The following is a 25391-nucleotide window of genomic DNA, read 5'->3' as shown; positions in this document are numbered from 1 at the left end:
TCCCTACAGAGAATAATCAAGACTGCACAGAACATCACAAAACAACAGGTATGTGCCCTGGACCACATCTTCACCTCACGCTGCCTATACAAAAGACAACATACTGAAAGACTCATTCCACGCTGCCCATCCATCACCTGTTTTAGGAAATGCTACGGTCCATAAAAACACACACCACATGGTTCATGAACAGTTCTTATCCCAAAACCATCACCATGAACTCTGAGCTAAAAGTAAACCTTAACACATCACAATTTGATAAAGTACAATTATAGGCCTATGCAATAATTCTCTTTACTACATACATGTAAAAATGTTATGTAGTTACATGTAGTATGTAGGCTACACAGTCTTGTACCTTTGGCATTTTTAGTTTTTCTGTTTTTTTTTTTTTTGCTGTACGTGAAATGTATAATTACGGGTCGCGTTACATCACCAAAGACAAAGGACTGGAGATACCATAGCCCAGTGTTTTTCAACCACTGTGCCAGGGCACACTAGTGTGCCGTGAGAGATCATCAGGTGTGCCGCAGAAAATTACCCAAATGTCACTCACTGGTCCAGAAAAGCAACTGTTGCATCAAAGAATTTATAACCACATGCTCTCATTGATTATATGATTGCACTATTTGTGGTATGCAGGCATTGTACAACGGGGCCCTATATCCAGTATTCACAGAATCATCACATATCCAGTTCATAACAACAATTAAATTAGATATAGTCACCTACAAATGAAACAGAGGGCACTTGTTTTATTGAGCAGGTCTTGCATAGAAGCCATAATAAGGCCATATATGTGTATTATTTGAAGTTTTAGGTTATGGTATGTTTATTTTTTCTTCACACAGGATGTTAGTGTGCCGTGGGACATTTTAAGTGTCAAAAGTGTGCTGTGGCACAAAAAAGGTTGAAAAACACTGCCATAGCCATAATCAATTCGCGTCATCACAGTTGACTGGTGAGCTGGTAAACAATTATAGTGGTAGTTATGGCTGTAGCACCTTATAAGGCATTTGGCCTATGATCATACTTGAGTCAGAAGTTCGCCGTTATGCCCATTTTCATTTTTTCTAGACTCTCCGCCATGAAGGGCGAGTAGAACCGGAAAAGGAAATCTAGTAGACCCGGAAACGATCACAGTAGATTTTTCTATCTACATCCAGGTGAAACAAAGCGTACTCTTATGGCTGTTTGTGTTGACTTTGGGTTTTGTAAAGAAGTCTAAATAACGAAGTAGGAAATGGAGGGGTGAGTAAAGCATAATGGCTATGTGTTTATTTAAGAATTAACATTTCGAAACACATAAATGGCTCTATCTGTTTTGGGTGTTCAAGCATTGTAAAGATGGCGTTCGTCGGTAGCCTACACTTCGTTGATGGGCAATTTCAGTGAAGTTAGGCAGGGATGTTGTAGCCTACGTCGTTTAGGCCTACCACTTTCGCTACCCAGTGTCATTGTAACTAACTTAGCCTACCGTTACCGTGTAATGATGGCTAATATATTGTCTGTGAATGACCAGCAATGGGCAGGCAGCATAACTTCTTACAGGTTGTCCCAACGAACTGATTGAGACAGCTTTTTTGCTCATTGAATAACTAGGGCAACAACATCTAACGTTAACGTAATGTTGAACAGTAACGTTATTTTCGGAATGTTAATTTCTCCAGATGGAGAACCGGCTGACGAGATCAGATAGGGTTAACGTGTTAGTTATGTTATTGGTTCTCTCACGATATTCAAAAATAACGTTAACGTTATAAGTTTGGGTGTGATTGTTTAGTATTCGTAATAACACATTAATATGTAGGCAATGCCATCCTAACTAATAAATGCCTGCTTAGGTAGGCTGCCACCAACATTGTGCGCAGCTGAGATGGTTTGTTGAAACGGGGTAACTCAATTCGCCTACTGTGCATTTCAGAATTTAGCAGTGGCTACTTGCACGAATGGCTTTAATAGTGCTACGTTGTTTTCCGGTGGAGCCAGGTGTGTTTGAACCACTATTGTTTGAACCTACTGCTATTGTTAATGTAATTAGTGTCTACACGGACCCTACATTTCTGACTTAAAAAAATGGTTTGAATGCATACTAGACACATTTTATGTAGGCCTGTGGTAGCACTCCCATAGGCCTATTTGAACCACTTCTTTTTTTTTTTTTTTTTAAAAAATCATAAGGTATTTCTCATATTTCTGTTATGTAAAGTGTCGAAATATTATGTGGTGTGACCATGTGCCTACATGTATGGCTGCTGTTAGGGAGATTCCTTTCAGATGAAAAATCTATTCTAATTTGTTTTCTGTCCTCTTTGGTTATGTCCTCTCATTAACTTTGAAGTGTCCGGACATTTATGATTGACCTTCCCAACACTAGCATGGTGATGGGTGTAAAAGCAGATGTCTGAAAGCATATAATCTGTAGATAAAATATAGCACAATTTAAAACATGTCCCATCTTCCTCCATGAATGGGTAGATGACAAATAGCAGAATTCAGACTGTCCATGTGTCACACACTTATAAAAAATGGCAATTGTTAAGAATTGGTATGGAAATGTTGTAGGTCTGGTAGGTTCAAGTTCTGTCATATTAAATTTATTGGATTTGTATTTCACTTTTGACTTAAAATAATCATCCAAACATAAAACAATGTCATATGGTGTGACTGTCCACCATGTGTGCGAACTTCCTAAAAAGAGTGTATATCCATAAAAAGTATAATTACTTTAAAGTTTTACCATGTATATAAAATAATTGGATGTTTTTTACAACCACAGAAAGTTTTGATGTTTATGCATGCTGTCCAACTAAGTTATAATCAAATATATTTTGTCCATAAAATGGTTGTCATATGACGTGACACTATATTGTATATTTTGACCGGGCATTCATTTGGACATTATTATTGTGAAGAGGACCCTGCTTAATCAGGAAGTAACAATAGAATGTCAGGAGTAATTGGCATGGTCAAGAGGTGAGTTCTGCTTTTTTAGATTTTTTATATAAAAAGCTTTGAATTGACATCATCAATCGTGGCCAAATTTTAGAGTCTTATGGTGTGACATCATTTGCCTAAAAAGTAGCTATTTTCCACAAATATTCTTCATGAATTCTTAAAAAGCACTGCTGCCATGTGGTCAGTTGCATGCTAAATAATAGTTAGCTGTATTTAACTGTCTAGAAAATTAGCTTAACTGTCAAAATGTCATATAGTGTGACGCTGCATCATATGGTGTGACCGCTATAGGGGTCACACTATATGACATTTCTGTCACACCCTATGACCAAATTGCATTTTTACATAAAAGTTCTTGTAAAAACATGTTTTAAATTCAGATATTATATGTTTTTTTGTTAAATCTGTGATAATTGGGGAAAAAAATGTATCTGTACAATCAATCATTCACATAATCAATTCATATTTCTCATACTTTTTTCTTTTATGTTACCATGCCATGTAAGTTTAAAAAATAAATACTAAACTTTCATCTATTTTGCTGTTACACGCATACACCATTCATACAGTGACTTCAAAATTCATTGTTAATGATTTTATTGTCATTAAAAACCCTGTTTTGCTCTGACACATGGTGGAGTGGTGCAGTTCATCATATGGCGTGACACCATGTCATTTGGTGTGACATTAAATAATGTCACAAAAAAGACTTTATAATTGATAAATCATTAAAACATCAATAGCACACAAAGGAAATGGTATCTGCAAGAACCTCAAGAATTTTGAGTGAGTTCTTACAAGAAATATCAGAATTAAGCTAAAATATCTGGTTACTCTTAGGAGCATTCTCCACCTTGACAAAATAACTTGTTAAATTTTAGGGTTTTCTTCTAAATATTCACAAGGAAATGTTGCAAATCAAAGCAAACGTGATTAAAATGTACAGTGACATAAATTAAAGTAGAAAAAGTATCTAATTTTCATTTTATTTCAAATTATTTTCCGTCACACCATATGACAATTTTAGGCACTAACATGACAAATTGACATATAAATATATATTTCACTTTTTTAAATTAAAGTTTAGAGAACAGCAACACATATAAACACTTTTTAGGGATGATATTTGAAGTTTTTTTTTAATTCCTTTTTTCAGGCTTATTTGTCATCCACCCGAATGCACAATACAATGCCCTCTATTCTGTATAGGCGAATCTAGTGGAAAGAGGATATATGTTGGCATGTTAAGTCCAGGGAAAACAAATTAAACACCCTAAAATATATATTTTCTGAAAGCATTTAACCTGCAGATGAGATATAACACCAGTTAAGACATGTCCCATCTTCCTCCATGCCATGAACAATACATTGCCCTCTATTCTGTATTGGTGAATCTAGTGTAAAGCAGATACATTTTGGCATGTACAGTCCAGGGAAAACAAATCAAACACCCTAAAATATATATTTTCTGAAAGCATATAACCTGCAGATGAGATATAACACCAGTTAAGACATGTCCCATCTTCCTCCATGCCATGAACAATGCATTGCCCTCTATTCTGTATAGGCGAATCTAGTGTAAAGGGGATACATTTTAGCCTATATTGTCCAGGCAAAACAGATTAAACACCCCAAACCATATATTTTCTAAAAGCATATAACCTCTAGATGAGATATAACACCAGTTAAGACATGTCTTATCTTCCTCCATGCCATGGAGATGGTTAATAATCCTGTATTGCATTTGCTCTGTATTAAAACGCATTGATTTTAATTTATGGCTGAAAAAGGTAGAGCATTGAAACATTTTCAATTTTAACATTTAAAATCCTATTATTGTTTAATTTGACCATCATAGCTGAATAGTAATTGAGATATAGCCATTCTAACTAGAGCCCGACCGATAAAGGATTTTGAAGGCCGATACCGATAAATATTTGTTGATTTAAAAATCCGATATATCGGCTGATATATATTTTTTTCAGAAACGCGCTACAAAACATTAACAGATTTCCCTAACATTAGTTATTTGTAGTTATTTAGAGTAGTTAGTTAGAGTATTGACTAAAATAATATGATGATGCATTTTAAAAACAAACTTGTTTATTTTTAAATAATATTGTCACAGTGGAACAGAGGAACATCGAAATATATTAAAGTTATGATAAATAAAATGTATAAAAATAGAAACTTAAGATATGAAACTTAGTCTTTTGAACAAAAACACAATAACAACAATCAAATCAAAGTTACCAGTATTAAAAGACTTGGTAGCTTCATAAATATAACTTTGGACTAAGACTTAATAATTACAAAAAATAATGATGACATTATTACCATCATCGTCATTTGTATTATCATTAAACAAGATAAAGGTCACTCCTAATTGTTTGAGTGTGCGTGTGTAATAGTCCCTATTGCCTTGTAAGCTACCTTATTACAATGTCAGCTTGCTTATCCCTTTACCTGCACTTTTAAAATTATTTCCATCAAGCTACACCAACCTACTATTTAGTGATCTAAATCCATTATGTAACTCGTTAATGCTGCGGCTGAACGACAGTATGAAACGCACACTTGGCGTCATTGGATTTCACACACGTGTAAAAGAAAAGCTAACTTATATGCACAAGCTAGGTTTGATACTTTTTCTCTATGTCTAAATGTTCACTCCTCACACGTCTAACTTACATTTTACAATGCAGGCACGGTAACTACAGATATACTAGTTTTAAATACAGTAATCAATACTTTATTAAGCTCATTAATGTTAACGTTAGCGGTCTTCCACTGATATTCATGGCATTAGCTAGCTTTGTGGTTAGCTAGTCTATGATGAGCCATAATTTAGCAATGGATAACGTCATACTGCAAATTGTAAAACATACGCTTTCAAAATAACAGGCCGGGGAAAGATAATACGTCTCACTGCTATAACTGTCACGCTATTAAAGAAATACATCTTCAGTCACATTGTCAAAAGTTAAAAGGACAGACAGTCAACTACACTGTAACAACGTAACATAAATACTAGCTAATTCCGCTTCACTCTCGGCTTATTTACCAGCAGCAAAACTGGACATTGTTTTCACGAATTTTGTCATGCTTATTTGAGTTAAAAGAACTGATGGGGATGTTCTTTTAATTGTTATTCAAGCAATGTATGTCTCGTCACCAAATCACCATGAACACACTTCACTGATGATCTCACTCGCGGATAACTGGTTCTCTCTGCTCGACTCTGGCTGGATCAGCAGGTTGCAGGATGTGTGGGTTATACACGAGTGTTGCCAGCAGGGACGGTGTAGAGCAGTGTTTCTCAAAGTGTGGTCCGGGGACCACTGGTGGTCCGCAAGATCTCCCAAGTGGTCTGGCGAAAGCAGACGATGGTAAAATATAATATAGATGAGTTGTTTGCAATATTGAACCAACTTGTATGTAGGCTAAATCCAAACAGTTCTGCAACACTGTCTATGTAAGATATGCCAGTTTAAATAGGACTCTGACACAATAAGCAAAGTGCAAAGACAATAAGCAAGGTGGTTCAGTGAGTAGGCCTATTGTGTAGGCTAATATACTATTGAAGTAGGTCTGATAGGTTTTGGGTGCGCTTCTTTTTTATTGGTTAAGTGGTCCTTCGTCTGAAAAAGTTTGAGAAACACTGGTGTAGAGTGTCATCTGGTGGACAAACTATACAACGCCAACACTCATGACATGGTTGAAGGGTGTTTCGTCCGTTTTTATTTTATTTTTAAAATATTCATTTATCGGCCATTATAAATGCCGATGCGGATAGTTTGGAAAATGCCTAATATCGGCCGATAATATCGGCCCGCCAATACGTTAGACCGGCACATCCGGGAACTTGACTCGTGACAAACGTTCCCGCCCCTTTCGGGGGGAAAACAAACAACCCCTCTCATTAACTCCAATGCAAATTAGGGTCAATAAACGTAATTCGTACAGAAATCGCAAGAGTAAATAATAACAAAAATACCACAAATCAATATGACCACTCAATACATAACCACTTTGCCGGTCGTTGACCGTGAAGGATACCTACAAAAGCTTAATTCAATTAATATAAAAACATGTCCCTTCAGTCTCCCGAGTACGAAGTGGTGCAACAACCCCACTCAGTGACCAGAAGTGTCATACGGTCTTCTCTTTTATGGCTTGTAGCCATAATTTTCTTCTGTCAGGATTTTTTTGAGGACATGGTAGGCAAAAAGAAACTCAGGGAGGGGTTCTTAGCTGTGTGGTTGGTACATGTCTACCGGTTCACTCTGGCTTGTTCTGAGGGAATGTTTTCCCCTCAAAAGGGGCATGGCGCAAACAACCTGCTCTTTGTGACGCGGGTCCGGTTGTAAGTATAAATCGGTTGGGCTCTAATTCTAACCTGTTGACGGCCATTTTGGCGGCCATTTTGAAAATGACCCCTTTCCCAAGGTCAGATTTTACTAGATTTTTAGGATGTTATTTAGCATGTCCAACAGTACCAGAATCCATAAAAAAAACTTTTGTATCAATTCTTTTGACATTGAACCCTATATTGACCCGCCTAATAGGCTACCTTCTGATCCTATAATTGACGAAAGAAATTGTTTATTTTAACACAGAAGAGAAGGACTCATTTAGCGCTCGCTGTAGCCTTGCAAAAATATTTGAGCGCTAGAATGTCCTAGTCGTAGCCTAACAATAATAAATCTATATTTTCTGCTAAAACATTAGGCTACCTATTACGTCCAATGTAGGCTATAGGCCTGCGAGACATGTAGGCTACAAAAAGACAATTAGGCTACACATTCACATCACAGTCAGGAATTATTTGAATAAGAGGGTAGACTAATAAGTCTTTTATTTTACAAGACGATAGACTAATACGTGATAACTGTTTGGTTGACAGCCTTTAAAGTAGGCTCAATTTCATTTTCAGGGAAAGGTTTTTTTTATGTTTTAGCCTTACAGCAGGAATTAGTGACTGGCATGTGGGGGCGTGGTATCACGATGGTTGCTTTCCATCATGATCCATCGGCACAACCCTAATTGTGTGTTGTTTTTTTACTTCGTTACTTTATAAATTGTGGTGCATCTTTTAAGGTACGTTTTTGAATGCAATTACTCTGACATTCAATCACATTAGATCATTTTTAAATGAAATTTGAGCAGTGGGCACAGTCTTAGGGTCTGACCATTTTCATAAAAGTTCTTCACATTGCTTAAGCTAATTTTGGTTATTGTTGCTGTAGATATCTTGTACCAAAATGTAGTTTATTATCAAAGTGAAATGGTTGCTGGCAAAAGTCAGCGGCATTAGTTTAAGCACATTTTCGAAGTATTGTTTTGATGGAAGCCGTAAATCTCAGAATAGCGGTGATGACCAAAGAATATTTCTCTGGATAGCGTGACAGATATCAATGACACGTCCAGCATGCATGCCAAAAGGGGAAAAAACACACATGCGTGTTGAAGTTCGGCAGGAACAGTATCTCCTGAAACTTGACCCCCCCCCCCTTCTCTGACAGGTGTGGAAATATTTTGAGGTTCATTCATTCACATCAGTGAACACTAAGTCCCCCAAAACATAACTGGAATAGACCTCTGAAGTTCGCCTACAAAAAAGCTGCCATCTTTGACATCCTTTATCTGGTGATTTTTCCTATGGGAAAATAACATAGGGGTTTTGAATTATCGCACCTGTTAAACTCTCGCGGGGATGAAAAAGTCTGAAATGCAGACGTTTTCCTGAACACACTTTTGTCCTCTGCCTTCGAGTGGATACTGTGATCTCCGGTATGTGAAGGTGGCACACTTAGATTTTTGCTACCCCTGAGCTAACTTGCAATGCAACTTGCTGTAGGTAGTTAGCTTCAATTAACAACCGGATCTCCTTATATGGGCAAAGATGGTCGTTTTGGTTCTGTTTTGTAGGCGAACTTCAGTGGTCTATTGAGGCAAAAAAGTAAACAACATAAATGCATTAATAGTAATATGTATGATTTATTATACAGGGCTCTACAGTGCGCCCATTTCACTCGGACATGCGAGTAAAAATGATGCCGTGCGAATGCAAAAAAATATTTAGGCGCACTGGTGCGAATGACTTCTAACCATGTCAACGTTTGTCTACAAAATACCCCGCAACATCGAGAAACTTTACTGGTGCAAATCATAGAATCACGTCGCGAATGCAGCATAAAAACTACATCTCCCATCAACGTTAGCAGTTTCGCATTCTGACTCGCTAGTCGTCGCTTCTGTCAAATCTAAGAGCGCGCAGAAAAAGCGGAAAGTTAGACTAGCCAGCCAAGATGCAAAGATTGAAGAAATTAGTTCTTCTATCCACCGAATTCATTGGATATAGGAGGAACAGGGTGAGATTCTGAGAATGCAGTGAGAGAAGGAAAGGTAACCTAACATGCCTTTTAGCCCAGTTGACATATTTGCTGCAATATGCAAAATATAGCTGTAGCGAACCAGCACAAAAGTAGCCTCCCGTAATACTCCCCTTTTATTCAAAGGTAGAACACTACTGACAACTCCAGGCTTCCACGCATGCTTGTTTACACCGAATACAAGCTGAAGTGCAAAACGAAAGTAGGCCTAACATTTGCCTACTGCCCCCATCAATGCAGATATTTCAAATAAAAACTAAAAGTATAAAACATATATCCTTGATTAGCCTATGTTGGGTTTTGTGGAAGAGAAAATGGACTGTTTTAGTAGTAGTATTAGGCAGTATGCAGTCAGATAGGTCACCATGGGCATATTTGGTTTACATTAACAAAATGTAGGAACACATTAACAAAATGTAGGAACACATTAACAAAATGTAGGAAAATAGAACAGACTGAAAATAAAGTAGGCACTGATCTTTAAAATCCTGTTTCCTGTAGCCTAAATGTTGTCAGTCATTCTTAATATTAGCAATTGGTGCACTGGCATGTTTAACTGTTAGCTGCAGTATAATGTTAGATTATGTGTAAGTTAAGTACAGAACTGACTGTGCCCAAATTTTTGTCTGTGCTCCTAAATTTTTTAACTTGGGCGCACAAGTACTCCTGAAAAAAAATGTTAGTGTAGAGCCCTGTTATATATGATTATGATAATATTAAATATGATTTGGAGAATTGTGACACCCCTAATAATGCCACGGTATCAGAATCAGGGCAGACGCACATTTGCTTTTTAAATAATCCTGCGACGTATCTTCCCCTGCTGGCTGCCACTCACATTGCAATTTAACAATAAGTAGCCTAAACTAGTCAGAGGTTATTATGGCCCGTCCAATTTCAGTTCACATATTATATATTGTATTGATGTAGCCTATTTAAAGCATTCACTTTCTTCTCAGTGTTTCCTCTTCATTTAGCGGTGCCACCCCAGACAGCAAAATATATTTGGTCCAGATTTGGTCCACATCTTCATTAGCATTTGGCGCAGATCCACTAAACGGACCTGCCCTGGGGTCATATTTCCAACGGGCCAATACTGGAACAGGTTTGGGCTCATCTGGCCCTGGTCTGTGATTCATATTTAGGCTATCAGACAATTAAGACCCAAACAAATTTGTAATTTTCAAAATAGGTTTTTATTTTAAAAAGGCAAAAGAGATCAGTGTGTCCGCTAGCCTAACCCAACAACATAACACAAACCAATACACGTAAGGATGTGAAATGTAGTCATGATGTGTCTTAATTTTTGCTACCGTTTTCATTGGCATATGTTGATAAACAAACTCCGCCAAATGCACTGAAAGAAAATGTCATGTTAATATTGTCTAATTGGTTGCATCTAACCGGCACAGAACAGTTGGGCGATCCTGCAGATCAGCAGCTCGGTGGACTTTGAGAGCGACAGTTTGTTGTTTCGTGAGAGTTCTTCGACGTTAGCTAGCTACTCAATCCAGACTGCAGGCTGCTAGAATGGCAGCTCGCAGGTCAGCAGCAGTTCCTTGGTCGTGGCAATGGCAGATCTCTTGCAGAGTAGGCTAGCTGTCCTGAGAAATATTTTCGAGCAGATGGTGAATTGCAGCGCCGTTCACAGATGGATGTCAGAGGACCAGGGCAAAAACTAGCCAATGGACTAACGATAACATTAGGCATCAACCTGCTATTCTTCCTCACTGCTCCTGTAAGACGTACAAAAAGCACACAAAGCAAAGAAACAAAGAGTAAATATTAGATTCAACATTGAAAGATTATTTATTTTATGACATAGTACTCCAATGCATTGCATCCTTTATATTCAGTTTGGTAGCAATCGGGGGCTTCTTGAACAGGTCTCATCAAACCGGATAAACGGGAGGACGGCAATAATTCTTGTGGACCTTCGATAAAAAGCCTAGTGTTTACTGCCAAGTTTTTCACTCTAAATCCATTTTACACAGGCTTAAAAAACGCTGGCCGGCCGCCCGGTCGGCTATGCAATACCTGCAGTGCTACTACTAGCAGCAAGGCTAGCTACAGACAAAGTGGGTAGGCTAGGTAGCGCTATCATGGCTACGAATTTGCAGCTAACACACAATGGACACGATATTCAGCGATTTTGGTGAAATAATAAGCAAACCTCACCAATTTAGCTTTAAAGCATATGTTCACATTAGTTGTGGATGCATGTTTAAAAGAACCTAAACTACCAGCTAACCGTAGCTACTACCCAGCTTGTCTGGCACCTCTCAGGTTGTCAGAATTTCAGTGTAAACTAAGTTTGTAAACTTTCATGTTTAATATAGGCCTAAATATTTAACAGACTAACATGACATCAACACCAGTTTACTTTTAAAATGATACTTGCATAATGCACTTACCAATAATCACAAAGACGGTGCAGCCTGTAGTCTTCCACTCTGCATAATCAGATAATGTAGAGTTGCAGGTTTATGGGGGAAAGTGTTCCGTTAGTTGTGGCGCGTCAGGTTTGCGCAGCTCCTGCGGATCCGGCCCACACCCGCCGGGCAGACTCAATTCAGTTGTGGCGCGTCTGGTCTGCGAAGCTGCCCCGGATAGGTGCTGCACCCGTTGGATGGACTGTCACAGTCAGAAGCTACAGACAAGTCTGGCGCAAAGTTGGTGCAGATCTGCATAGTGAGTGCGACTGCTGCGCAAATCTGCTGATTCAAAAACGGATCTAGCAGCTCACAGCTTCAGAATTAGGGGAGACGCAAAATATTGTCCGGAAGCATAGTAGGCTAAATGCTAAATGCCCTCCGCTGGCTGCTGAAAATTGCAGTTTAAGAATAAACAGCAATGCTAATCCAAGGTACCTGTCTAGTTTTATTCCATAAATATATTGTTTTTATAGACGTTAGTGGCATGCGCTATCAAGAGCTTCCATGTGCTACGCATGTTGAAAAACCCAGACGTACTTCCGGCATATTCGAGATTCGCTCTGAAAGTCCGTCTGGCCAAGAACCTATTCTAGCCCATTTCCAATTTTCCTAGATCTAGGCACCAATCAGAACCCTTGAGGCGGGCTTTACACAATGACGATAGCGCACCCTGTTGAAGAAGCCGGGGTTTTTAAAAAAAAAAACATCAACGATGGCTGCTGCCACTTGTTTGAAGCTGCTATCACGTTGGTTTAAGACAGGGAGTTAGAAGTACAGTTATGTACATTGTACAAACATGTAAGGGGTACCTATGTGATATCTGCAACAGTGGTAGGCTACTGAAAACGGTTTGATATTCAGTACAGTAGCTGGACACGTAGCCAACAAAAGTAGGCTACTTTTGAATTGGTGTGCTATGCGAGCATAACTTGAATGCTACACTTCAGTGTTTGCCTTGAAACAATTCCGGCATAATTGCTTTGAACGTTTCAGTCACTCGTCCCCCATTCCTGCTTTATATGTCCCGGTCAGCCAGAAAGGACGAATGAAACAAAATACTCGTTTGAACGTGAACGGTTTTGTTCAGAGCTGCTGTTCAGAAATGCAATTGTATTTGACATAGGGCAGATGTAAATTGCTAGTGACAAAATATTAGCTTTCAATGTGGCACAATGTCTTTGTAAATTAGCCTACGTTTAATTAAAAAGTGGTTAATTCTTCCTGCTTCTCCCTACAACCAGACAGTGTTGCAAATTGTGTGTTTCCGTCACTCTGTCTCTTTCGTTGCTCTGATTGGTTTTTGGCCTCTCCTATTGCGTCCGAGGCATTTTGACCATCCGTTTGGGAATGCCCTTTGGAAATGGGCTGTGAACGAACTATCCCCAGACCCACTCTCAGTTACGACTGAGAAGGGTCTGGTTTCAACCGGGCTAGAAATGGTGTAGCACAGGACAAGGAAAACCCTTTCATTTCTGAAGCTGATCGTATAAAGTATTTCCCATATCGTAGTCTATAGGCCTAAGCTCGCTCGCAACAACAGCAAAAATGAAACTGGAGAGAGGGTGCCTCCACGAAGACACTGCTGTTACATTAGATGCGCACTCAATCGCGAATCTACGCAGTGAAAAAGCAACGACTGCTGGTAGTAACGAAGGTAAATTGCAAAACATTTTGTATGCACTCGCGGTGATGGCCTAGTAGGCCTAATGTGAATCGCGGACTGTAAAATAAAGGAGATTTGCACCAAATAAAGTGCAAATTCTTGATTCTTCTTGCTTATAAACTGACGCTTTTATGCGTTCACTAAACAAAGGTTATGGAAATTTAACACCACTTTTCCATCAAAAAGCTTGTTGTAAAAGGCATAAATTGTTAGATTTAAGACCTAAGTTTGCTAGCTCTGTGCCTGCCAACTCTGGCCAAGAGATGTGACTTAGCACATCCCCCGATGGGCTAGTCAAACGCCGTCAAGACTGTGCCAAAATTTGCTGATTGGCTCTTCAGAAACGACAACAAAACACTGCCAAAATTCGAGAGGGAGTTAAGTCATTTAGAGACGAGTGACCGTCGCAGGAAGTGCATCATAACAAAGGGACGCCAGACCCTCTTGGAACAGCTGTACTTGGTGATACTGCAGACTCGTAAAATTAGTTAGAAAATAAGGCAGAAAAATTACAAGTTTCCTCATGCTGTTTCCTTGTGTTGGAATGTGCAAAAATACACAAACAATCAAGAGGATGCCTTCTTGTATATGATTTCTGCAACAGTGATACTGCAAACGTGTTGATGGCCTATTGTTGATTTTTATGCTGTAGTGTAAAGCATGTCACACAGTAGCCTAGCCTACAGAAAACACTTAATTGATGTGATATAATGATAACTTGTTAAATGTATGCCTACAATGGTTTATTAAACATCATATTCATTTATTTTGTCAGTCATCATGTTCATGTTAATGAATAGGAAGGACATTTAAACCATAGCCATAAACCAAAATTTCACGCAATATCTTCCGTGAGTCCCTATGTGTGAGTCACAAGCTCCTCCCAGCTGACTCTGGCAGATCACGTGGACAGTCAGTTGCGATCGATTATTTAATAAATAAATGTGAATTATGAATAATAATGAAAAGCTTCTACCTAATGTGACTATTTTTTCCATGAACTGTAAAAGAAAACACGTTTTTTCCTCCTGTATTCTCCATAAAGAGTAAAGTAAATTATGTACTTATTTCCGGAATTGACGTCACTTCCTAGACTCGTCTGAGGTCTCTAAATGACTTAAAGGAGAATTCCGGTGTGATATTGACCTAAAGTATGTTGTAACATGATACCGACTGTGAACGTATGTCTCATAGCCCATCTCGGCTTGTCCCCTGCACTACTGAAATCTGGTGCTAGTTAGCCGATGCTACCAACAGCTTTTTCTATGGGGGGGGCATCGGCCTAGCCATGCAAATAAATCACCGTTTTCCAACCTTCCCCCATTCAAACTAAATCCCTGTGGACAAATTATTTTCACAAGTGCACAAAATATTTCTGCATTTTTTTTTGCACACAGACAAATTAAATCCACAGGTACAAAACGGTTCTACACTTGTGCAAATTATATCCTCAAAGACAATTTTTTTTCACACATGCACAAAATATTTCTACAAGTACAAAATTTCCGTGCACAAGCACAATTTTTTTTATACAACTGCAAAACTCTTTACACTTGTGAATATCTTTTCATGGGCGCAAAATATTTTTGGCCTTGTTTTGACTCCATAGTCTTTAAGCTTACACAAGCCAACTTGTGACGTTAACAACATTTATTTGACAGCCATCTTGAATTTTGTCCAAAACGGGAAAACATTTTCACAGGTCACACACGTTCGGCATGAAGCTTGGCACAGACAATCTTCAGATTAAGCCTTGCATATGTCTTGAATTTTTTATGCCATTTTCAAAAGCCTTTGCCCATCACAGCCAATTGAATTGAAATGAATGTCATTTGGCAAAACAAAGTTCTCAGGCCATTATTTAGACCTTAGTCAGCTGGCATATGGTGATCTACTTCAGAAGACCCCTGACAATCACCCAAGATCAAAATAAGTTTGAAAATGTGCTCCTAAATTTATGTTACTGTAACCTCTTCCAGCTGTGACACCATGTGTCACACAATTTATACAGACAGTATCTTCACGAAGTTTAGCGTTTGCAGCCATCTTGAATTTAGTCGCGATAAATCGAGCGACGAATAAGAATGAACAGGTATGATAAGGGATCAGATTCCAAAAATAATTCTGTGGAAATGCATGGATTCCAGTTTCTTCCAGTAGCAGCAACTGGAATCCATGCATTTCCACGGAATTATTTTTGGAATCTGATCCCTTATCATACCTGTTCATTCTTATTCTTAAAACCGTTTGTACTGTTTACTGTACTGTTTTTTCCAAATCCAATACGGCGGCCAGATCAATTACGTTGACATCACAAGTTCGCATGTGTCGGCCTTAGGATATTCCACAGTATTAACAGACAACACTAGTACGTTTTTATTCAAAACACAACAGTTACACGCCAAAACGTAATTTTGCTAATTGCAGCACCCCCTAGAGGTCAAAGGTCACCAAATTGTTTGGGCGTCCTCCCGATGGGGTCTTGAAAACATGTCTCAAGTTTGGTTATGATGCATCAAAGGGTTACTGCAAAGATATAGTATACCGCATTGGACTCTAGAACATAAAAAAACGGCGACGCCATATTGCTGAGGGCAACAATCGAGCGGTAAATCACTGGAGGCCAATGGAGAAACAGGTGTCTCTGAGTGGAAATTATCGAGAAACCGACATTGTGGGCTTTGTACAAATCCTAGTGCCCTCTTGACATACGGAGATGGCCTTGTACATATAAAATGGTACGGTTATGTTTTTTGTTGTATTTGGCAGTCTTATAGCCTTGTAGAGAACAAGTTTGGAGTTGGCTAATAGTACTGACCAGTGTGGCAAGGCTAATTTCAAGTCAGTTAACAATGGTTTTGTTGTGTATTGAGGGCAAATTAATAATGACAAAATTCAAAACTTAATGTTACTCATGTAGTCACATAGTCATATTATAATAGTATTGATACTGTATTAACCTGTTGTTGTCTAATGTTTGAAGGTATGTTAGCCTACCTGTTATCTCGCTGCTGCCACAGCATAACATTAGTGAACAAACTAAGCACCGGGGGCACGATAACTTCAGGCAAAGTGTGAATTTCTTTGCCCAATGGAATTGTTAAACATGTAATTTTCTGGAGTTATGTAAAGATGAAGGTTTCCACTTGTCTGACATTTTGTAATGAGTTTGGGTGTTTTTTTTATTGTTCTCAAAAATATTAATTTTCTCCACTAAAATAGTGTTAGTTTTTTATTTCTTCATGTAGTTTATCTACCATTTAACTATGAAATATAATTCATACCCATCGCTTCAAATGTATGAGTTTGAGGACTTTATAGCCCAAAACTCCTTCAGCTCATCATAAGTCTCCATTCATTTATGGGTGAGTGTTGCCACTACCAATATGGCGGCAGTGTTCACACCCTTCAACTGACATGTCTCTTCATAGAGAAATTTGTCTTGGGCATCGAGATAGTGTGTCGCCGAGTACTGTTGATAGGGAAAATAACGACCAAAATCAGTGTTACCGAACTGGAGTAGCTGCAGCTAATGGCTAGTACTCCCACTAGGATTTCTCCTTTAACTCCATTTTACCACGACATTTTGCCACTTTGATACTATAATAACCAGTCAACAATTCTGTACATTGGTCAGTGAAAGTGATGTGAGATTTATGTCTCTGACCAATATGGACCTTTTTTATTTAAAATCGTAAGTTGTACAGCTTATGGAAGTAGAAATATGGGCGTCACGTCATTGACCCATTGACTTATCCTCTCTGATGATACCTTGTTATTGAGAATCTTGGCAACCTACAGTTGAGTTGAAACTTGAAATTCTGCATCGTAATCAAATCGTTGGGCAGGTGACAATTCACACCTCTACTCACGTCACGTTGGCATTCATCAAAAAGCTTTTGCTGAATTGATGTGAATTAGGCTATTGTCTGTGTCTTTTTTCATTCCAGCCGTTCTTTTGAGTCAAGTCAAGTTTATTTATATAGCGCATTTCATACACAGAGGTCATTCAATGTGCTTTACATAAACAAAACCAAACAATAATAACAAATAAAAGCATAGAAGGGCAATATATTCAAAGAATAGTTCAAAAGGTAAAGATCATAATGAAAAGAAAACAACATAAAACACAAGGTAAAATAATTTACCAAAACAAAGGCAAAAGTAGTAAAAAAGTAATAAAAGACAAAGTAGAATAATTATTAAGGAAAGCTGTGAACGGGCATGCATCCAAAATGACTTTTGTCCAGCTTGACCTAGTCACTAGGGGTGCATCCAGGGGTGCTGCTAGATAATTTGGGCCCTATGACATACAATAATTCTGGGCCCCCCGATAATATATAGTATTATTGGGGCTCGATGGTGTTTTAAGCCCCAAATGTCGTCTTGAAGACAAAAGAAATTAGCAGATCCATGGGCCAATCTGAATTTACTTCAACTTAAAGACTGAGCCGTGACACCCAACCAGAAACTAAATAGACATTTCTGGTGTTTGTCTTTACAGTCTGCCTGTCATTATATTTCTGGTTTACTATTCATTATTTTATAAACCACCATTTGTCATTGATTAATTACGATCTTCATGCGTTTTTGTTGTATTTTTAGGCAACACGTTGAATGCGTGACGGTCAACACAAAAAGCAGGGGTGTTTTAATCATTAATATGGGATTTTGATCTGCACAAAACTAGTTTTGGTGGGAGAAAGTTGTTATGTATTTGTGTGTTTTATGTTTGCTTGTTAGATTTATTATTTAGTAATAGCTGTGAACTTGAATTTGAATGCTGTTCCAAGTTGCTGCTGGTGCACAATTTTTTAATACTAATAGTAGTAATAATAATTCGGTTATTAAGTGATAATGCAATAATAGGCTAATAAATCTTTTTCCGGGTCCAATGGCTTTCAGAGCCGCTCGGTTTTCTCCATAGACAGTAAAATAAACTCTTTTTTTCTGCTATTCAGTGTAGCCTTTAAGGAAATTGTCATCCTACTTCTCACTTGCATCCTCAACCTAATAAAATCCTATTTTTCGCGGAAGCCTGCACAGAACTCTTGATTGTATCATCTGGCTGCACAGCTATAGTAATTGCTCTGTTAAAGTTAACCGATAAAGTTGCAAAAACTGTCTGGCTGCGCTAGTAAATGTTTTTTTTGCCCAAAAAGCTGTTGGGCCCGTGACGTCGGACTTAACAACCGAATAATAATAGTAATAATACATTACATTTAAGTAAAGGCAAGTGTTATTTTGTTAGATTTTGTCCTAGGAAAGTAATGTTTAGTTAGGGAAAATAATGTTTAAGTCAGGCCTGATGCCTTTAGTCTTTTCCACATGGGGGTTTATTAATTTAACCATGGTATCAGATCGGTATTGGGTATTGACTGATGCACAAAGCCCAGGCATCGGTATCGAGACTGGAAAAAGTCAGATCGGTGCGTCCCTACCAGTCACAACTACTCATCCTGGCTTGCCCTTAGATAATGTGTATAGTTAGGATGGGAAGACAACACTAGAAATGGCGCTCAGGTGTGACTTCCCCTTCTACAATTCGATAATTTGTAACAAAAAGACAGATATTCCAGCCTTCTGGCCTAGATCCTTGTTGCACAGCAGACTTTGGAAAATAGCTTTAACATCTAACTCTTGTTTGAAAGATCCCTTAGTATCCCTCTATAAAAAAAATCATATAGGAAAACCAATTGTCAAGATGATGGATGTTCAATAATCACTTTTTCTTTTCTTGTCTGTTTTCTGTTTCCCCAGGGGAACTGGCGTGTTCTACCAGGTCATGCCAGCTGTAGGGCCGGATGGAAAAAATGTCATGAAACTGATTCCCGTTCAAAAAGTCAATGGACAGTACATTCCTATGCAGACAACCTCAAGCAAAATTGATTGTCTAGGAGCTCCAACTGTTTTTTCTCACCCTGTCCGCATTTTGCCACCATCTCTTTCTCAGAATAGGATACCTGTTGTTGAACCTACTGCTGATGGAAAATTTATTTTAAAAGGACCAACTAACACAACTATCCGGTTAACTAAGAGCCCGCAACAAGTGATCTCACCAAAGGTGTTGGTGGGGCAAGTACGATTGCCAGTTGTTCCTCCCAAAAGGACTCAAAATCTGGTGTCACATCCTGTGAATGCCAGTGGAACATCAATAGCATGTTCAAATACTTCACAGTTACCAGTGACTGTGAGTTCACCGAAACTGCCAAATGGGCATTACCTCCAAATACCTCCCGATGCTAAAGTTCAAACTCTACCAGCATCTGCACTCCCCCAATCCATAAAGAAGCAAATATTGAACTTGCCACATGACATGGCCTCAACAGAGAAGCCATCCACAGTTGTATACGTTTCTCCAGTCACTTCAATGAAAATCGACACCTCCAAGCTTAAAGACTCTGCTCCACCCATGACTAAATGTGTCACAGTAAATGTTTCCAAGAACAATTCAACATGGTCTCCAGCAACTCCAGCACAGAGTCCAAAGGTTGTAGACAGTGACAGTGTGACACCCATGAAGTGGGTTGTTCAGCAAAAAAAGAAGGGTCAAGTGCTCCATGTCTTGTACCAGCGTCCCCAACTTGCATGACGTCAGAGATTTTAAAGGTTGTGGCACAGATGAAAAAAAACTCTCCAATCACATCAAGCCCATCATCATCTCAGATGAGCCACATGAAGATCAGCCCAAGTAAAGATGATGCTTTGGTCATGTGCAATGGTAAAGTGTATTTTGTGACCAACAAAGATTCAAGGCTATGTGTGTCTAGCCAGGAAAGTCATGCAACAGCCAAGGAGGGTTCAACTCCCAGAAAACCAACAGAATCTCCCAGTTCCTCCTCAAGATCACACACGAGTGGTACTCAACCGAACCCTAAACCCATTTGTATAGATGTTGATCCAGATGAGGTCATTGATCTTTGTGATGATGATCCCCAAACTGAGGGGACATCTGGGAAGGGTGTGAAGGAAGGAGCAGGAGTTACGACTGAGGAGGATGACTCCAACGTCATCTTTGTATCCTATATTCCACCCAAGACTAGTGGCAAAAGCGATATAAAGGAAGAATGTGGTGGAAAAGGTGGGACCAAGTCAGGTCAACCCATACCTGTGAGGAATAATAGTGAACTAACCAAACAAGTCAGCAGTGAGAATCAACATGAAAACTGTGCCAGTGGCAAGCAGACTGGAAGTGATCAGGACGTGATAAATGCTGAACCTGTTTCTGGGATAAAAATCAGGGTTGACGTGATCACACCTGAGGATCCTCGTCTTGACGAGCAAGAATTAGATTGTGATGCAGCGCAAACTCCTGCCAACTGTGAAGCAAGGATGAGCAATAATTCAAACAAATCGGATAACATGTCAGAGATGAATGTCCAGAACGTGGGAGATGGAGTCCATCTTAATACTAGTTGCAGCACTGTCCCTGAGGACAGCTCAGTCAATGGTCTGGCAAAACAGTGCAATGTTCCTCTAGAAGCCAGGACCGGTCCTGGAATTGATGGAGAATTGGCATCAGCTGAGCATGGAATCCAAGAGCATGGAATGGAATCCAAGAGCAGTCAGGAAAATCAAGTACTTCAAGAAGAGCCCAGCAACATTGAGGACACTGTGCAGATGACAGAAACTACCAGCCAAGACCCTTCACAAGTGCAGGTTTATTGCTATTTTAAAAACATTTTTATCCTCATATACAGGCTTAGCCTATATGAAACCTGAAACCAAAGGGTAAAAAGTTTTGCGTAAAATTTACCATTGTGCCTGTAAGCTAGCCTGACGAGCCAGACCCACATTAAAATGTAGGGTCTGGGCACTCACCGTTCGCAGTGCTCAGTCCGAAGGGGGGGGATAATCAGTTGTCTTTCAAATTCCCTCTGCACGCAATAGGACAACGGCAGCGCTATGAGTCCCATGCGTTTCCCACCAGCGGAGCTAGTTGGCTAGTTCAAACGTTTGCCAACTTAATAAAAGCTTAACTTCGGTCACACTGTTAGCCAACAGCAACATTCATCTTATTTGTTTTCAAGTAGCAGGAATTCAAGCCAAACCGTTGCAACTCTGCCATCAATCATTATGTTAAGCCCACCTAACGACTCTATACACGATTTCATTGGCCTGATTGAGTTTCGATTTCTGGAGCTCACAAGCCAACGGAGAGTTGCTAGACTAGCCGCTAGGGGCGCGTCTAGATTTCTAGGCTACCTGTAAGCACTATTGAGTTGAAATTTTGCCCACTGCATTCATATGTTTCACTTGTATTTATGTTTTCTACAATTTTCTTTTCAGAGTTTGACCATGCCAGTTAATGTTACCATAAAGAATGTGGACCAACAGAGCCAACATGAATATGACTGCAAAATGAGGCGACTTTTTGGAATCCAAAAAGATATTCAAATTTGTCTTAAAAGGAGTCATTCTGAAAAACAGGAAATGCCCTCAGAGACCAGATCTATTAACAAGCGCACGTTAGAGGGAATACGCAGACTGATCCAGGGATCTCAAATGGAGATTAAAGCAAAGAAACTAATAGAAGCACAGGTAACTATTAAACAATCACTGTCATCTATGTAAGTTCAGGTGGATATATGTTGGCAATATGAAGCAACAACAGTAAAAATGCATAAATGTGAAACTTAAGTAACTATAAAATCATAGTTACTGTAAAGAGGACCAGCAAAATGAAAGACCTCTCTCCATGATTACATAAGCTACAACTCAATTGACCATTGTCATTAACAGACTTGTTTTGCGATTGATGTGGACAAGCACAAGTGCGACCCATTTTGGGGCTTTTTGACTGTAGATGCACCATGATGACCTGGATTAGGATACTAGGGTGTGCAGTCAGCTAACTGCTCTTATTCCAAGACAAGAATGTAGACATCAAACCAATGACTGTAGAGCCATTGCATTCAACTACTAATACAGCTTGGACCATTGATGCCAGGTCTGCATCAAAAGCATGCAGCTGCATGCTACAAACTACAAACTAGTTTTTCTAAAGGTTAGGTTTAGAGGTTAAACTACCCAATATGGCTGCCACTGAACAATTTCATTGGGACCAATTCTAATGGATTGGGGGTGTATCAGTAGCCGGATTTTCCCGATCAGATTGAAATGAATCTGATTAAAGATTTCAACCAAACTGTGGACATGAACTAAATAAACCGATTGCCATTTAATCTGCAGAACACCTGTGGAGTTCTAAATGTATTCCAACAATCGGAGTACCTGTTTACATGTTTACATGGGTGGAATTTTCAACAGAACGGAGTACACCACCTCCCTCAATCCGATTGGAAATTTAGTTGGATCAGGCTGAATCCGATCGGTTGCATTGTTTACATGAGGCATTTTTATTCCGGTTGCGCCATTACTACATTTGCAATCAGATTAAAAGTGTCCATGTAAACGGGGCTAGTATTGTTCATATAGGGGCGAATTCTCCCATGTGCGTAAGTGAAAAAAAGCACATAACTAAGTGCTTTTCAGCCTGCACAAATTCTCCCCTTCACTTAAATCTGTTATTTACGTACGATGGAGGGAGTTACCCATTTTGGGAGGAGCAACCCCAAAATCTGTGCGTTTCTTATTTATACAACTCTTGCGCGCACTCTGCCACTGACTTAAGCACCTTTTCAGCTACGCACTCCCGAGGGCTGTATTAAGGATGAGCGCCACTACAAGGTGAAACAGTATATTGCTTGATGTTGGCAGTAGACCCAGTTCTAAATACATGTAGGTTACACAGAACGTTACAAATTAACATCACAGTATCAAATGTGGTGCTTAAGGCGTAACTCTTGCCAAAATGCAACCTAGGGTCTTTTTGTGAATGTACCCGAATCAAACTTTAGTTTAAAAGCATAATTACGTCGGAAGCGCCACTTTTAAGCTTCTCCGTGTTGTCGTTTTTGGGTCAAATGGCCTTTTGAAGGGGAATCGTAGGGGCACTATTATTTTGATACATGATCTCGTCAAAATCGCTATTTTTAAAACACTAAGAAGGCTCGACACAACATGAAACTTTGATTGAAGTATCATCAGTGTCTTTACACATGAACTCGAGCATTGTTTGTGTACACATAGTTTACTAAAAAGAAAGGTTTTTGGACAACGTTTTTGGTCTTCAATGCATCTATCATAACCTCAAACCATGTACTGCATATCCACAGGCAACAAGGGAAATGGCATTCACAGTTATTCTGAGCTGTGACAGGATATGATATTATGGCAGCAATGATATTAAATCTATGTTAAGATACTTGCTTGTATAATATACAGAGGTATCCAACATTTGGTCACCCCTGTCTTTACACATAAACTCGAGCATTGAGAACATTGTTTGTGTGCACATAGTTTACTAAAAAGAAAGGTTTTGGACAACTCACTCCTTGACTGGCAAGATGGCGAGCAGAAAAAACAAGCGAGTTGTTCAAGACCTTTCTTTTAGTAAACTCTGTACACAAACAATGTTCTCAATGCTCGAGTTCATGTGTAGAGACACTGATGATCCCATTAAGTTATAATCTCACAGCCTACTTCGAATCTGTCCATTTCATTCCAACTTGACCGAAGTGATCCATACATTTGCACAGACGTCTGCATTATTGTTGAGCAGCATAGTTTATATTCTCCTGTCTGTTGATCGTTTGTAATGGAGGCTGGTATTGTTAAGCCAGTCTCTCTACTGTATTCAAAACTGCAGGTGTCAGTCTACAGCTTCGTTAGGATGGATAAATTGATATCATGACACTAGCCAAGTTTAATTAACACACCTGAATCAACTAAAGAGGGCTGTTGATTCAATCAATCTGTAGTTTTTCACCTTTTTGAATAGTGAAGCATCAGTTGAAAAATGAAAGTCATTTATTGAAATTGTGTCCAACATTTGCAGGTTCATTTGGCAAAAGATGTCAAACGACGGAAAGTTGAGTCTTCAAGAAATATGGCGGAGCAAACCAGCGAGTCTCAAGTCGCTGGCCAGCCTCATGCCTCACCCAAGTGTGGACTGTTTAATAGCCTCCAGAGCAAGATCAATTCTCTGACTGCTGATGCTGGAATTTCTACAGTTCTTCCTGTTCAAAATATTGTGCCTTCTGCTTGTGATCCTGGAGAGTCAGCCAGTGTGTCAGAAGACGTGCTGGAAGGGAAGGCTTTAGACACCACCAAAGACACGGACAGACTTGCCTCCACTGGAGCTGATAAACTCGCCCTGAAGGAGGCGTCAGCAGACACAACACAGGACAATCCAGGTGAGGCGCAACCATCTGGGTCACAGAGTAGCGGAATTCCCATCAGCACACAACCTGTCACATCAGGAAAGAGTGACTTGCGACCAGTAGACGGCTCAACAGGAAGAGATGCGCCATCACAAATGGGAGTGGAGCCACCTGGCAGTGCTTGTGAGAACAACACAAGCACGACAGAGGTGCTTAACAAAGACCTGTTCTCCACAGAGCCTATGGAGCCTGAGGAGATTAAGCGCTGTGAGAAAATAAAACGTTTAAAAGAACTTCTGAAGGAAAAAGAGGCTGCGCTTGAGATGATGAGGAAAAAAATGAGCATGTAAATACTGTCTGTTGTAGACTATTGATTTAGTCTAATAATTAACATGGGTCTAGTTTTTGAAGTAGTAACACTATTGAGTGTTTTTTGTATTGTTTCTGTTGGGAAATGACATTCATTTTTTCTTCATAAAATGTTATTTATAGATTTTCATATTTATTACAGAACCCTTTTTAGTGTACAATAAGGTCATCGGACAGAACTGACAAACTTCTCCTGAGGCATGTAGCACATTCATTTTGGCCGACTTGGCTAATGGAGTTAATCCGGAGTGAAATTTCCTCTTTGGATTGTTAATTTTTTGGGTTGTTGATTTCAGACTTTTTAGGCTGCCCTCCATCTAATATAAATAAAAATCTTTTGTATTAA

General features: G+C 39.2%; 1 protein-coding gene across 1 annotated transcript; it reads left to right on the top strand.

Annotated features, from left to right (window-relative positions):
- Nucleotides 1-1140: 1140 nt before the first annotated feature.
- Nucleotides 1141-25391, top strand: lrif1 (ligand dependent nuclear receptor interacting factor 1). The gene is given in 5 exon segments (XM_048242098.1): nucleotides 1141-1251; nucleotides 19212-19989; nucleotides 19992-21110; nucleotides 21741-21992; nucleotides 24352-25391. Coding segments are annotated over 5 exon segments (2832 nt in total). The 5' UTR covers nucleotides 1141-1243; the 3' UTR covers nucleotides 25027-25391.

The sequence above is a fragment of the Alosa alosa genome, chromosome 4, assembly GCF_017589495.1.
Source record: "Alosa alosa isolate M-15738 ecotype Scorff River chromosome 4, AALO_Geno_1.1, whole genome shotgun sequence".
NCBI lineage: Eukaryota > Metazoa > Chordata > Actinopteri > Clupeiformes > Clupeidae > Alosa > Alosa alosa.
The sequence above is the reverse complement of the archived record's forward strand: the minus strand, read 5'-3'. Positions and strand labels throughout refer to the sequence as shown.